General features: G+C 40.3%; 2 protein-coding genes across 5 annotated transcripts; both read left to right on the top strand.

The window, feature by feature from the left end:
* Positions 1-1,858: 1,858 nt before the first annotated feature.
* tspan37 (tetraspanin 37) lies at positions 1,859-5,848 on the top strand. Its single transcript, XM_074692602.1, has 7 exons — positions 1,859-2,066; positions 3,511-3,702; positions 3,804-3,878; positions 3,978-4,076; positions 4,535-4,687; positions 4,805-4,888; positions 5,535-5,848. Exons 1-7 carry the CDS (start codon positions 1,956-1,958, stop codon positions 5,607-5,609), a joined length of 789 nt encoding a protein of 262 aa, XP_074548703.1. The 5' UTR covers positions 1,859-1,955; the 3' UTR covers positions 5,610-5,848.
* A 715-nt stretch (positions 5,849-6,563) lies between these two features.
* elavl1a (ELAV like RNA binding protein 1a) lies at positions 6,564-13,454 on the top strand. Of its 4 annotated transcripts, none has more exons than XM_074691382.1 (7): positions 6,564-6,765; positions 7,774-7,833; positions 8,729-8,909; positions 9,418-9,521; positions 10,121-10,283; positions 10,397-10,622; positions 10,785-13,454. In XM_074691382.1, exons 2-7 carry the CDS (start codon positions 7,798-7,800, stop codon positions 11,107-11,109), a joined length of 1,035 nt encoding a protein of 344 aa, XP_074547483.1. In that variant the 5' UTR covers positions 6,564-6,765; positions 7,774-7,797; the 3' UTR covers positions 11,110-13,454. The 4 variants fall into 4 exon arrangements, with proteins under 4 accessions (XP_074547483.1, XP_074547485.1, XP_074547481.1 ...); XM_074691384.1 differs by having other exon boundaries at positions 6,566-6,765; positions 10,121-10,274; XM_074691380.1 differs by having other exon boundaries at positions 6,569-6,765; positions 7,774-7,834; positions 8,718-8,909.
* The last annotated feature ends 597 nt before the right edge of the window (positions 13,455-14,051 follow it).

Raw genomic sequence — 14,051 nt, 5'->3', positions numbered from 1 at the left:
ACATAATCAAAACCTCACAGTACAACAGAAAAATAAACATACTTTGTCAGTTTATAGACTGTTCCTTCCCCTTTTTAATATATTCAATAAAGGGCCCCCAGATTTATTTATTATTTATTATTGATATTTTCTTTTCTTTTAAGTGTTATTTTTGAAAATATTATTCTATTGTTATTATTATAATTGTTTTTGATATCATGATCACTTTAATTAATATTACCGTTATTATTATTGCTATTATTAATATAATTTTAATTATTATTTCTATCATTATTACTTCTATTTTTTTATTATTATTTTGATATTGTTATTTTATTATTTTTACCTCTATAATTATTACTGTTGTTTTTAATATCATTATTACAATTATTAATATTACTGCTATTATCATCTGCTATTATTATCATAATAATTATTATTATAATTAATATTATTATGATTTTTTTTGTTATTTTATTATTATTAGTAGTAGTAGTAGAAGTATTTATTAAATTAAAAAATAAAAATAACTAAAATATGAGTGAATCACCTACCTCAAAGAAGTATATAAGTATACAAAATGATTTTTTTGTGATATATTGTATGAAGATGTTTTACTCTCCCTCATCCTGAACATTTATAATGAATCAGACATCCTGTCAGCTCAGAGTAAGACCAGTGTTGATGCATCCTGCCAGCAGGGGGCGTTGTAGAGCAGTGATGATGGCAGCAGAGTGAAGCAGACTGAGTTAAACATGAAGAGTTTCCAGTGAAGCTTCATCAGAGCTGAGGATGAATCTGATTGGTTGATTCCTCAACGACTGATTGGTTGGACTCCTTCTCTTCCTCCCTCTCCCTCTCCAACAGGTGTGTGTGTGTGTGTGTGTGTGTGTGTGTGTGTGTGTGTGTGTGTGTGTGTGTGTGTGTGTGTGTGTGTGTGTGTGTGTGTGTGTGTGTGTGTGTGTGTGTGTGTGTGTGTGTGTGTGTGTGTGATGGCTTTCCTCCGTCAGGGGGAGAGGCTGAATCCGAGTCTGACCTGTCTTCACTTTCCTCTGTTTTTACCTCCTCACACTGTTTTCTTTTCTTCCTCATCAAACTTTTCTCCTCTTCCTCTTTTTCCTCAGAGGCTTTTGCTGAAGCTTTCTGACTCAGAGGGAGAAATCACAGTCTGTCAGTCTGAGGGGGACTGGGACTCTCTACAGGGGGATCTGATCTCAGCTGGTACCTTCAGAAACCAGGACCAGCTCCTGATTTGTTTCTGTCTGCAGGAAGCAGCAGTCAGGTGACCGTGACTCAGCCCAGAGAGGAGACGTTTACTCCAGGATCCACCGTCACCCTTACCTGTACTACCAACCCAAGAGTTCACGTTTGGTCAGACAAAGAGTGAACGCCGCTCTGACCATCAGCGGGGCTCAGGCTGGAGACGCTGCAGTTTGTTACTGTCAGAGTTTTCATGAAATAAACAGACTTCGAGCCGTGACAGCAGGAAGTGACCGCAGCTGCTGAAGAGGAAGTCAGAGCGCTGAGCACAGAGTTCACAGAGAAAGCAGCAAAAATACTGACTCATTTATACAATCATCATCTGTCACACCAATGTGACCAAAGAGACAGTCGTAACAAACATGAGCCTCTGAGCTTTGCACTCTCACTCTTGTAAAACGAGCTGTTAAGGCCATAACTCCCTGACAAACGTTAGGAATCCACCTGATTTCAGGTCCAGTCAAAAACTGTCTCTGCTGATTTACAGGATCTCATGTCTTTACCTCTGCACAGACAGAGCCCAGAGCTGCTTCCTCCTCCAACCTGCTGCTCTTTACTGTTTTAAAGCTTCGTTAAGTCAAAGCACAGATAGTTTCTGCCTCTTTTTGGGGAAGTTAGTCCTGAGCCACTGCGGAAGAAGAGCTCACAGTCGTCTCAGACCAACGCCCTCCCACATCTTTAAAGTGTCCCTCAGTGGTTCATGGTTCAGTTCAAACATGGTCTCATCAGTTATAACGCGCTCTTTCAGCTCTTCAAGCCCAAACATGAGCGAGCAGAGGAGGAGAGCTCTGAGGAGGATCATTCAGCTGATCAGTAACCTGCTGTCGGTACGTTGGTGAGCTTCTGTTCTGACTCTAAATATTATTACTGATGATCTTTAAACCTATTTAAATGATGTGAGCTGAGCTACAGGAGGAGCCCTGCTCTCCATCTGAACGACAGAGCTGTGGTTCATTTGATTTTTGCCTGTTTGTGCTTCAAATCCACTCCAGCTGTGTAAATACATTCAGCCAAGACTTAGGGTCATAAAGCTGAGAGAGGAAAATGATTTTATTTTATTCATTGTTTTTTTTATCTTTCCTCATGAGCTCAGTGTTGGTTTCCCCAAACCAAAGTGTCGTTTGTATCATCAGAGCTGCAGGGGCCAAACCAGGTCAGAGACTACTGAGGGGTGACACAAGGACACGCTGTACGCTACAAATAAGACGCACTGTGCTAGAATAATAAGTAAATGTCAAGAATACATTAGAATAGTATGATATGTGTTAGCTGGAAAAAAAAAAAAGCAGGTGAAATCCTTCCAGTGTGGTGTTGGTGTCCTGTGTTAGCTCCGTTAGCCATGTCTGTGAATAGCATGATGCTACTCTGCCCTCTGGTATTCCCTCTGTTGCTGGGTTAGCACAGCTAGCTCGTCCATCTTATTGGAGATAGAGCTTATGTTCCCAATAACGATGGATTGAAAGACAAATCCATGTTATCTCTTCTTATCTCCTTCTCCTCAGCTCATGGGGAACATATGTCTTAGCACCAGTTAGCATCATCACGCTACAGGCTGCTAACAGCTGAAATCTTGTGTGTTAACAACGCAACTTTGGTTATAGGTTCTCTGGACACACGTAGGAGCAAAAATAGTAAAAACACAGCTGGAAATGTAACCAGCTTGGTGTTGTGTAACCAGTTTGGTGTCAGTGGCCAACAAATGAGAAATAAAAAGTAACGACAGGCTTGAGATATGAAGATAATTACAAAGATAAGAAAAAAAGAGGAAAAAAGGAAATATAAAGTCTTTTCTTAACTCAACTCAACTCAACTCAAACTTTATTTATAGAGCACATTTAAAACAACCAAAGTTGACCAAAGTGCACAAACAACACATATGGCTTAAAATATCTAGAACATAAGCAAAATTCTGTATTCATTAAAATACATTAAAACACATAAAAATTGAATTAAAAAAAAACAAAAACTAAGATGTGCACTCAACTTTGTTTAATTTTAAAAGCCAGGGAGAAGAGGTGAGTCTTTAAAAATGATTTAAAAACCTCAACTGAGCTGGTGGAGCTGCAGTTCCCGGAGTGTCCACTAGAGGCTGGCTGCAGAAACACCAGAAACCACACACACACTCTTTCAAAAAGCCAGTTTTTAAAGCAGGAGTTCATTATTTTCCATCTGGAGCTCACAGGTTTGCATATTTTCTTTTTAAACTGTGAAGAAATGTGAGTTTGTGCCTTTGAACCTGGGTAAAAACAATCGTCTGGTTTCCTCCCTCAGGTGATGGGGCTGGTGGTGATCCTCGGTGGTGTTTATCTGCTGCTGAGCTACAGACAGAGCATCGTATTTTTCTCTCACTCCTACATCGTCCTGCCAGCCGTCCTCTCCTTCTGCAGCGCTGGGGTCCTGGTGGTCAGCGGCTTCCTGGGCTCCTGTCAGAGCAAGAGAGATTCCCCTTTCCTCCAGGGACTGGTACGGCCGTGTGTGTGTGAGAGTGTATGTGTGTGTGTGTTAATACACGTACAGTTATGAATGTCTGGATGCTGAATACTGTTATTTTTGTTTGTGGTCAGTTTGTTTATCTTCTAGTTGTTGTCTTCTGTCTGTTAAGCACGGCGTCAGCGTTGGCGTATTTTCACTCCACAAAGGTACAAAAAGTGGTTTAAAACTCATTCTTCCTTATTCTAAAACTCTCCAGAGACAAAAGTTCGTATTCACATGATGTGTGTGTTGTGTTTCTCACTCAGCTGGATTCAGACTTAGCTCCTCTCAGTGCAGCGTTTCAGGCGTACACAGGTGACAGCCAGGACCCTGACTCTCAAGCTGTGGACGCTACACAGGAAGAGGTGTGTTGGGTCACAAACATCAGCTGGTGATACATATACTGTAATAGTTCTTGTTCCCAGTGTGGAAAATGTGGGAAAATGAAAATAAAGCAACAAAAGCTGCAGCTTGCCCATGAAAAGTTACCGAATAGAAAAAAAGATGCTCTACACCTGCAGCTGGGTGTGTTTGTGCAGTTAGATGTACTTTGTTTTACTGCCACTGGGTGGCGCCCCGTCAGTTGAAAATCTCCAGTCACTTGTCACTGGTCATAAACTCAAAGTATAGTTATTTACAACACTTTATTTCTGCCTCACAAGGCTTAAATCAGTCTCTCCAAAATGATCTCTTTATCGATTCTTTGAGCAAATCCTTCTGCAGCTCAACTCTGATTGATCTAATGAGATGATTTGATCATGATTTTAATCCCAGATCTGCTGGGGATGTTTTTCACTTTTAAAATGGTCTGCCTCTCCTTTAGTTGCAGTGCTGTGGCGTTCATGGTCCCAGAGACTGGCTTCAAACCCCCTGGTTCAACAGAACAGGAGGACGGTCGTTTCCTCAGAGCTGCTGCAGCTCGTCTTTCCCCTCCTGCAACGGCACAGTGGAGCAGCCCTGGAAGCTTTATTCACAGGTAGACCATCACCTTCATTCACCTTCAGATAAATCCAACATGTCTGATCATAAGAGCTCAGTGTGAACGGCCAACCTGCTTCAACCTGTCTGTTTCTGTGGTGTGTGTCTCCATCAGGGCTGCCTGGTGAGGCTGGAGACGGCCTTACAGTTTGTGCTGAGTGTAATCCTCTGGTGCTTTCCAGCTGTGTTCCTGGTGGAGGTAAGGAAACACAAATTCATTCATTAAAGAATGAAATCTCTGAATCTCTGAGGTCCTGATTTCTTTGTCTTTTTTTCTTAAAAAAATAAAGAAAAAAAAGAAAAAAAGAAAAAAAAATTATAGAAAATAAATAAATAAATTTTAAAAAATTAAATAAAAAAAGGTCCTGATTATTTTAAAGGCATTAAAGATCAGTATTTACCTACAGTTGCATTCATCATTTTGTTTCTTTGGTTGAACACATCGCCCTGAAAGAGCTCGATGCAAACAGTTTGGCAAGTTGCATTTTAACAAATCAAGTGAACACTGACTTGTTTTGCTTCATTTTGTTTCTGGATCTGATATAAACAGATATGAAGGAATGTTTTTTTTTTTAAATCTTTTTGGTTTGTGAAAAAAAATTCCTGTTAGACTTGATAAGAGCCAAATTCACCTGTCCAGTCCAGTTTATTTAAGATATTAAAAGGCATAATTGGTACTTGAATTTCTTGTAAAAAGCAAAAACAACTGCCAATGGGTTAAATTATACGTATATATTTATGGTTCATGCTCATATTTTATTCATTGTTATCTGTAATATGAGCAGCATTGAATGACTTTTATTAGATAACACCCTTCCTCTCCATTCCTCTCTCTTCCTCTGCAGGTGGTTTTGTTGGTGATGATGGGACACCTGATGATCAGTCAGTCGTCATTTGGTTATGAAAAATATACTCCTTGAAAAGTAAAGACACCGTATGGGACGACACTGTACTCCTGAGTAATACTTCAGTATGTTTACCTACTCAAGTAAAATACAAGTTAACCACAAAACTTGATATGTAACACTATGTACATCATAAAACATAAACACACTGTAAATTCATCTGGATTCATTTTTGCTACTAACTAAGTAACTAAGATCTTTTTTTGCACTAAATACTGTATTTCTTTGCAAATCGTGTTTGTTTTACACTATGACACCCTTCAATTTAGGCGCTAGTAGTTGTTTTTGATGCAAAATTAAAAACTGTAGCTTCAGATTGTGAAAAATAATAATAATAATAAATCTGCAAAAAAATGTCTTTTATTGACTGTTTTCTTCTGACTTTATTGATACTTTAATGTCTTGCCAGGGCCATTTATACTTACATCATGAAAACCTCTTTGAGACTAAAAATCTCTTTTACAGGAGTGACCTGGACAAGACAAAGCCACATGATCAACACAAAATTAAAAAAATATTTCAACATATTCTGAATCACATAACAAAAAAGGTTTTTTTTTTCTTCTTTTTTCCTTTTCTGTCTTTATCAAAAGTCAACATGTCAAAAAAGCACAAAGTAGGTACATCCAATAGTACAAACTGATTAAAAATAAATAAATAAACAGTCTGTGTGGGGCACAGAACCAGGGGAATCACAAAACTAAATCTCTTTACCTGGAGTCTGCTCGATGGTTAATAAACTCTGTCCTTTCCAACATTTATCACATTTGACAAAACTCTGATGTACCTCATCAGACTAACCTGCCGGAGTGTGATATCTGTATTTAGCTGCACCTACATGATGAAGGTGATCTGATGATGATGAAGGCTAACTGATGAAGGTGATCTGATGATGAAGGTGATGTGATGAAAATGAAGGTGATCTGGTGATGAAGGTGATATGGTGATGATGAAGGTGATCTATGATGAAGGTGATCTGGTAACCGTGGATGCTGACCACAGTCACCCCTGCAGAGGCGTGGCTGCACACGAGTGGGCGTGGTTGGACCGTCACGTCGCTCTTTCTTCGGTTTCATCTTCGTGAGGCCGGCTAACCGTGGAGTAGACGTCGTTAATTAACCGGGAAAAATCCAAAAAGAGAGAATTAACTACAGCTATCCCATAAAAGCTGGTGAGGTTTTAAACATTTACTCTTATTTTGACTTAGCCTCTGCAATGTAATCTCTTTCGCGGGTCTTTGAATCGTGATTAGCTCGCTGTGGCTAACGTTAGCCTCCGGGGCCTGTTAGCAGGCCGCTCCTAGCAGGCCGCTGTGGTTTAGGCGCCTGGGATGGATATGCGAACATTTGACGCTCTCCAAAATAGGAGACCGAGGCTTCGCGTGAGCTACACGGCAACAGACCTTCGCACACTCTCATCCCACTCATTTAATGTTATCTTTAATTTAATTTCATTTTTGTAAGGTCCTAAAAGTTAGATGTGTTATATATTCGTAATCCTTATCAGGCATCTTCGTGTAACGAGGGGAAATAGATAGCAGGCAGCTGACTAGCATATGCTAACGCTAGTTAGCGAGGCCTCTGCACGTTTTAGATGGAGAGAGCTCCTGTAGTGATGAGCTGTCGACGTGTATTGGAAACACAGGTGTGATGTTGAGACAGGCTGTGTGTTTCATGCCTCCCTAACTCTGTTATTATTGTTCTGTTGTTAAAACCTCTGGCGTAACACGAATAGTGATGTAAACGCATCCGTCGCCCATTCATGTTAATGTTAGGAGGTACCGTTATCATCCATGTGCTTGTTTTGGTAACATCAACACAAACTACGCCCTTTTTCAATCGGCTATCGTCAGTCAAATGTGTATAAAAAAGGTTATTGATTTTTTATACTCAGAATAAGTTTAAAGATCTTGGAAGGTTGATTTCCATTTTTCATTCTCATATCGGTATCAGTGGATTTGTCAGGTGTTTGTCTCATATTCAGTCCTTTAAATTTGCTTGAACAATGAAAAGCGCAGGTCCTGCTCCAAATGTTTTTTTTATCCTGCCTGTTTGTACTTTTGCTTTGAAGCAATCGGTAAATGTGTTTTGAAAGCTATATGAATACACTGCAGCTTTACTATAACATATAGATTATGTCTAGTTTATTTACTGTTTGTTTCTGTCTGTTTCCCACCCAGCCTCAGGAGCAGTGAAGTGTCTTCATGGCAGTTCGTCGAGGACAGATTAAATACTTGAAAGTGAGTATATGTTATAAGCTTATCATAGTGCACTTTATATTTTTATTGAATAAATTGATAATATTGACATTTCTTCAGTTAGTGCAAAAGATGACACAGTATACACCCAGTGTAATAATACTTTAGCTAATGGCTCAGTGATCTCTGAAAAGGAGAGAGCATGAAGAGAAATCAATACCCGCCTGCTGCCAGCGCCCACTCTCTATGACTGTGTTTACTGGTTTGATACAGGACTCTCATTCATCCTCCCAGGCCATGTATCTTACCCACCAGAATACACAATCACAACCCTTTTCCTGCATGAATAGACCTCTGTCAGGTTGACCGCTGGACCAGTTCCCTTTTCAGGCCTGATCCTATTTCAGCTGCCAGCAAATGTGTCCGATAGGACGCGCTCTGCTGAATTATTTTGAAATCTGGCTTCATTTCGTTGTAGGCACTTTTGATTGTTCACTAGCCCTATCCCACATTCATTAGGCTGGTTATCAGAGTGTCATACGACTAAGATAATCCACAGTAACAGAGCCTTTTCACTGCATTGTTAAAGCTACGACAATGAGACTAGTTTGCTGCCTAAATCCTGTCACATGAATTATTATTAGTTACTGTTATGTGACTGTGTGATGCTTTGAACTACAACAAGAAGTACCAGGAACTTTTAAACCAGACTTTTTCTTTCTTTCTTTCTTTCTTTCTTTCTTTCTTTCTTTCTTTCTTTCTTTTCAAAAAAGAGGGCAGGGGGGAAATCCTCTTCTAAGAGTCCCAATGTATTTCAACAGACAGCTCAATAGACAGACAGGTTATTTAATAAATGTTTCACTTGATGGTTTCGTCTCTCTGTATGCCACATTCTTACCTTGCTGTTTGTGTTTCTGCCCACCTGGCTGAGCTGCAGGAGGTTTATGACATGTCGAACGGATATGAAGACCACATGGGAGGGGACGAGGGGAAGGACGCCAAAACCAACCTGATTGTGAACTACCTGCCTCAGAGCATGTCGCAGGACGAGCTGCGGAGCCTCTTCAGCAGCATCGGAGAGGTGGAGTCTGCCAAGCTAATCCGAGACAAAGTCGCAGGTACGCTCCACTCTAAAGTGTTAATTAGTCATGATACAAACCAGCTCGACACGTGAACTCAGGATTTCTTTAAAAGAGGCAACAGATTGTGTTTCAGCCATAGCCAAACTGATCTTAACGTAGGAGTGTAATGAGTCAGAGAATGAGTAAGCCTACCACATCTTCTCAGCTGCTCTGGTCTTTTTTAGCAGGATATCTCCTAAAGACCTGTTCTCAGGCTCCACTCTCCACATGTAATTTCAGAATGTAACTTTTATTTTGAAAGATTTCTCAAACTGATTTCCTGCCTGAGTTGGAAAGTATTTTTGACCACATAGACGTGTTTGTTTAGCCCAACCAGTCCAGCCCTGTTTAACTTCAGACAGTTTGTTTGTTTATTTGTTTGTTTAGACTAGCATGCAATGTTAAGATTTGTTTTGTTTTTAGATATTTATTTGTTTGCAGATTTTTTTTAACTTTACACCGTTTTTTTGTTTTATTTTATTGTTTTCCTTTTTTTTTTCTCTAGGCCACAGTTTAGGGTACGGATTTGTTAACTATCTTAACCCTAGTGATGCAGACAGAGCTATCAGTACACTGAATGGACTAAGGCTACAGTCCAAAACTATCAAGGTAACGTGCAACAAGGTGTTCTACAATTCTCAAACCAAAGATGTCATGTCATATAACTCTCCTGTGCTGTCCGCTAACTAGCTAGTACATGTCAGCCCGAGGAAGTGATTCTGCTTTCACAGCTCACTTAACGCCCTATCTGACATGTCTGTTGAGTTTGACTTAAGTTTTATTTATTATTTGCGCATTTGTCCAATTGAATGTATTTGTTTTCTAAAGTATGTTTTGAGTTAGCTCACGTTCATTCTTTGTTTTATTTTTTATGTAGTGTTCATGTTTGCTTTGGACGACATTTATTTTTGCTCAGACTGAAGATTTGTGTCTAAAACCACTGAGCTGACACGGTGGTTGTCAGATTATCCTTCATTTGGCTTTCTTTAGACAGCTTTTTGTTTTGTTTTGTTTTTAATGAGTTAGAGACAACATCTCAGATGTGTGAGCCCAAACTGTAACTTTAATATCTCTGATATAATCTGATTAAATCCAAACACATAGTTCTTTGATATTTTACACTCTACTTTTAAAAGTTGTTTGTTATTTTGTCTTGCTCGTGTGTGTCAGTAAAGTTTTAATCTTTGACGTGTTCCTGCCTTCGTCAGGTTTCATATGCTCGGCCCAGCTCTGATACAATAAAGGATGCTAACCTGTACATCAGCGGCCTGCCAAAGTCCATGACCCAGAAGGATGTGGAGGACATGTTCTCCAGATTCGGACACATCATTAACTCACGCGTACTTGTTGACCAGGCCTCAGGTACGACAGGTGAATTACTTCCTTGCTTTCAAAAATGCTCATTAGTAGAAAATGATAGAGAATCAGATCAGTAAATCTCGCGCTGGTGGACAGGTGGTCACAAGCTGCTCACTCTTTCCCAGGTGCATCCCGCGGGGTCGCCTTCATTCGGTTTGACAAGCGAGCAGAGGCGGAGGAAGCGGTCAAGAGCCTGAATGGCCAGAAGCCGCCTGGGGCTGCTGAACCAATCACAGTGAAGTTCGCAGCCAACCCCAACCAGGTGAAGAACACGCAGCTCATCTCTCAGCTCTACCACAACCAGTCCAGACGCTTCGGGGGACCCCTACACCACCAGGCGCAGCGGTTCAGGTAACACGAGATGTTTACATTCTTTTAGTGTGATCAGGTACGGAGACGTGAGCCAGGAGTTAAAGGTTTAACTGAAGAACAGGAAACAGAATCTTATTTGTGCTCAGCTCTTGGTGTTTTAAGAAACTGTGAGCTGAGTTTTCTTTGCCCACGTGTCTCCAGGTTTTCCCCCATGGGCGTCGACCACATGAGCAGCATGGGCGGCGTCAGTGTCCCCGGCAACTCCACCTCCGGCTGGTGCATCTTCATCTACAACCTGGGCCAGGATGCAGACGAGAGCATCCTGTGGCAGATGTTCGGCCCCTTCGGCGCCGTCACCAACGTCAAGGTGATCCGAGACTTCAACACCAACAAGTGCAAAGGCTTCGGCTTCGTCACCATGACAAACTACGAAGAGGCAGCAATGGCCATCGCCAGCCTGAACGGCTACCGGCTAGGAGACAAGATGCTGCAAGTGTCCTTCAAGACCAGCAAGGGCCACAAGTAGAGAGCTCAGGACAATCAGGTGTGGAGGTGTGGAGGAGGTGTGGAGGAGGGGAGGTGACCTGTGCTTGGCTTTTGGTGCAGAGAGCAGAGTGGAGAGGTTGAAAAGTCTGGCACATTGTTTGGGTTTTAGTTTCTAAAGAGTTCAGCGAGAGATCACTCTGCACCTTTGTTACTCGTCTAAAAGAGGGGTTGTTTTTTTGTTTCCATCTTTTTACTGACGCTTGGGGCTTAAAGAAACTGCGTAGTGTCTTTTTTTAGGCAGGAGATGGAGAGTCAAGTCTCATTATACCCCCAAGTACATTTTTGAAATTGATTTCAAAACAAAAATACTGTCCATGTGTGTTGCATGTTTAAACGTAGGGATTAGATTAAGGAGGCCAATGGTTTTAATGGTGCACTGAAAATATAACAGACAAGGAAACCCTGCTCACTGATCTCAGTGTTTTACTGTAAAGAACGGTTGGTTTGGAGAACGCCGTGCTCTGCTCTGGATCCTTATCATCAGTAGAAATAGATGCCTTAATTTATCATCCAGTGGACACGTCAACTTGCAATACCACTCACAGTCTGTAGTCTAAGAGCGAAGCACTTTCCTCAATCTGTCTTAGGTTACTCTGAATATCACTTCCTGTTCACCTGTAAACCTGGACGTGCCCTCTCATTGGAGCATCAGTTTTAAACATGGTCTGGGGGAAACTTTAGTTCAGTTATCCTTGTGTTGAGTGTCGTCTGTTTTAAGTTGTGTTTCAGGAGGGTCCTGTTGAGTGTGAGCCCCAGTCACAGATTAGGGATTGAGATGGACCAAAGGAAGGCAGGGAGGGATTTGACCCAAAAGAGGAGATTTCAGAAGGTAAATTTAAACCTTTAGACTTTATTTTGTGATTTTTGTTGACAAGGTACTAAGTCTATATTTACTCTCACTTAGAGCAGCATCTCTTTGGCTTAGTTTGTCTTTCTTTCATTTGATTTATTTTCTCCTTTTGAAGGCGTAGCTTTTTATTTGTTTCTTTATTCATCACAAACTTGTTAAATGAGTGCTGAGCTCAAGTTCTGTGATTTCATGGCCTTTGTTAATGATTTCAGTTTCTCTTTTCTTTTTTTCCTTTCTTTTGTTTTGATTGTTTCACTTTGAGCATAAAACATTAAATTTTATTTGTTTTTGCCGAGCGTTTTGTTTGGTTTGTTTCTTTTTTTAGTTTTAACGTTTTCAGATTTTACTGAGTTTGGTTTCGTTCTGTGAGATAATCCTCTGTCTCAGCGTTTTGGACCAATTTTAGTTGAGTTATTTAACCTGAGCACAGACACCAAAAGGAGAGCGGCGGTCTGACAGACGTTTCATGAAGCAGCGTTTGGGAGGTAAAACCACTCATCAGTCACAGTAGTTGTAAGTTAAAGCTGTACAGTGTGTTTCACTTTTGGTACTGTTGTCGTCTCAGCAGTTGTAACTTAAATATAAAACTTATTTATTGACATCTAGATAAGACTATAAGCTTTTAAAATTCCTACTATTCCATGGAGACGACGCACACTTAGATAAGATGTGATTTGTCTGTTTGAGCAGTTTTGTAAAGTGAAACTAGATTTATTGTGCATTTGTAGTGTTCTTTCTTTGTTTCCACAGTGAGTATATACACACTTCACTTATTGATCCAAACACATTCATCTCTCTGCTCTGACTCATAACTCCTAAAAAACTTTGGTTTACTTTAAAACTTTTTATTTCCATCCTGAAAAGATCAAGGTGAGGCAGGTTTCTGTTTTGCAGTGAGAGTGGAGCTGAGCCGTACGTGGAGCGTCACGATCTGTGGGAGGACAGCAGCTGCTCGCACTCTTTAGCGTTCACTAACTGAAACCTTCTTTTATCATCGCTTCCTTAAAGGCCTCTTTAATCCATGTGACCCCTGAAGGGAGTGTTCAGATCTTCAAAGTGCTTTCTGATTTCTCTGTTTCATGATCCTTATCTTTGTGCAATATTTCATGACTTGCCAAAAGCAGGATATTGAAATCTTTTGTCTTGGACTGTCATCTCTTTTTTTTATAATTTCCTTTTTTCTACTACAGTAAACTGCCTAACTCTGAAGTCTTGTTGTAATTGCATGAAAGATGCAGGTGAATTTGTTTTGGAGGCAGTCAGAATAAACTGCATTCTGCCTTAATTTATAAGTCTGGGTGATGTAACGACATCGGGAGAGGCGCAGTATTTATTTGAAAATGTTCATACTTGTGACTTATTGGAGTGTTTTTAATGGATTTAGTTTTTGTTCTTTTGGTTTTTTAGGACACTACAGTCCGTTAAATGTCTGCTAACATTGGATCATTTCAATAAAAACATGGTGGCTTTCAAAATGGAGATCTGATTGTGGATGTTATGCAATGACTTTATTTACTTTTCACTTGGTAGCGTACAGCTGACCACGGCTGCCATGTCATTACCTTTTCCGACCAGATGGGGGAGACACGTCTGCATTTTTCAGGTATCAGCTCTTCAGCTCAGTGTGCGCTCGGTGTTACATCAAATATCAGAGGAAGAGAAGGAGGATTTCCTGTGTCTGGACTTTGTAGTGATGTTTTTGGAGAGAGACTTATTTTTATGTTGAATCACAGTTTTCTGTTCAAACTTAAACTCCACCTTGAAGTTTCTTTCTCAGCCAAACGTACTCGGACATTAAAAAAATGATCATTAAGTGTTGCCCAAATTCGAGGATTTAGAAAAGCACTAAATAAGTTGTGTATATGTATAATTATCATCATTATATCTCTATGGTTTTCAGAAAGCCTGGAAGCACCTGAGCCCATTCGAGATATGGATCCATATTTGACCCAGACATTCTTTTTGGAAATCCTGGATGCTGGATCATGATTTAGCACAGAATAGGAAGAGAAATGAAACAGAGGAGACCTTGTGTGTGGAACTGAAATCCTGTATCAGTTAACAATGGGTCA

The sequence above is a fragment of the Halichoeres trimaculatus genome, unplaced genomic scaffold (genome assembly GCF_033239565.1).
Source record: "Halichoeres trimaculatus isolate MK-OKI-2021-1 unplaced genomic scaffold, fHalTri1.1 fHalTri1_scaffold_17, whole genome shotgun sequence".
NCBI classification, from domain to species: Eukaryota; Metazoa; Chordata; class Actinopteri; order Labriformes; family Labridae; genus Halichoeres; species Halichoeres trimaculatus.
The sequence above is the reverse complement of the archived record's forward strand: the minus strand, read 5'-3'. Positions and strand labels throughout refer to the sequence as shown.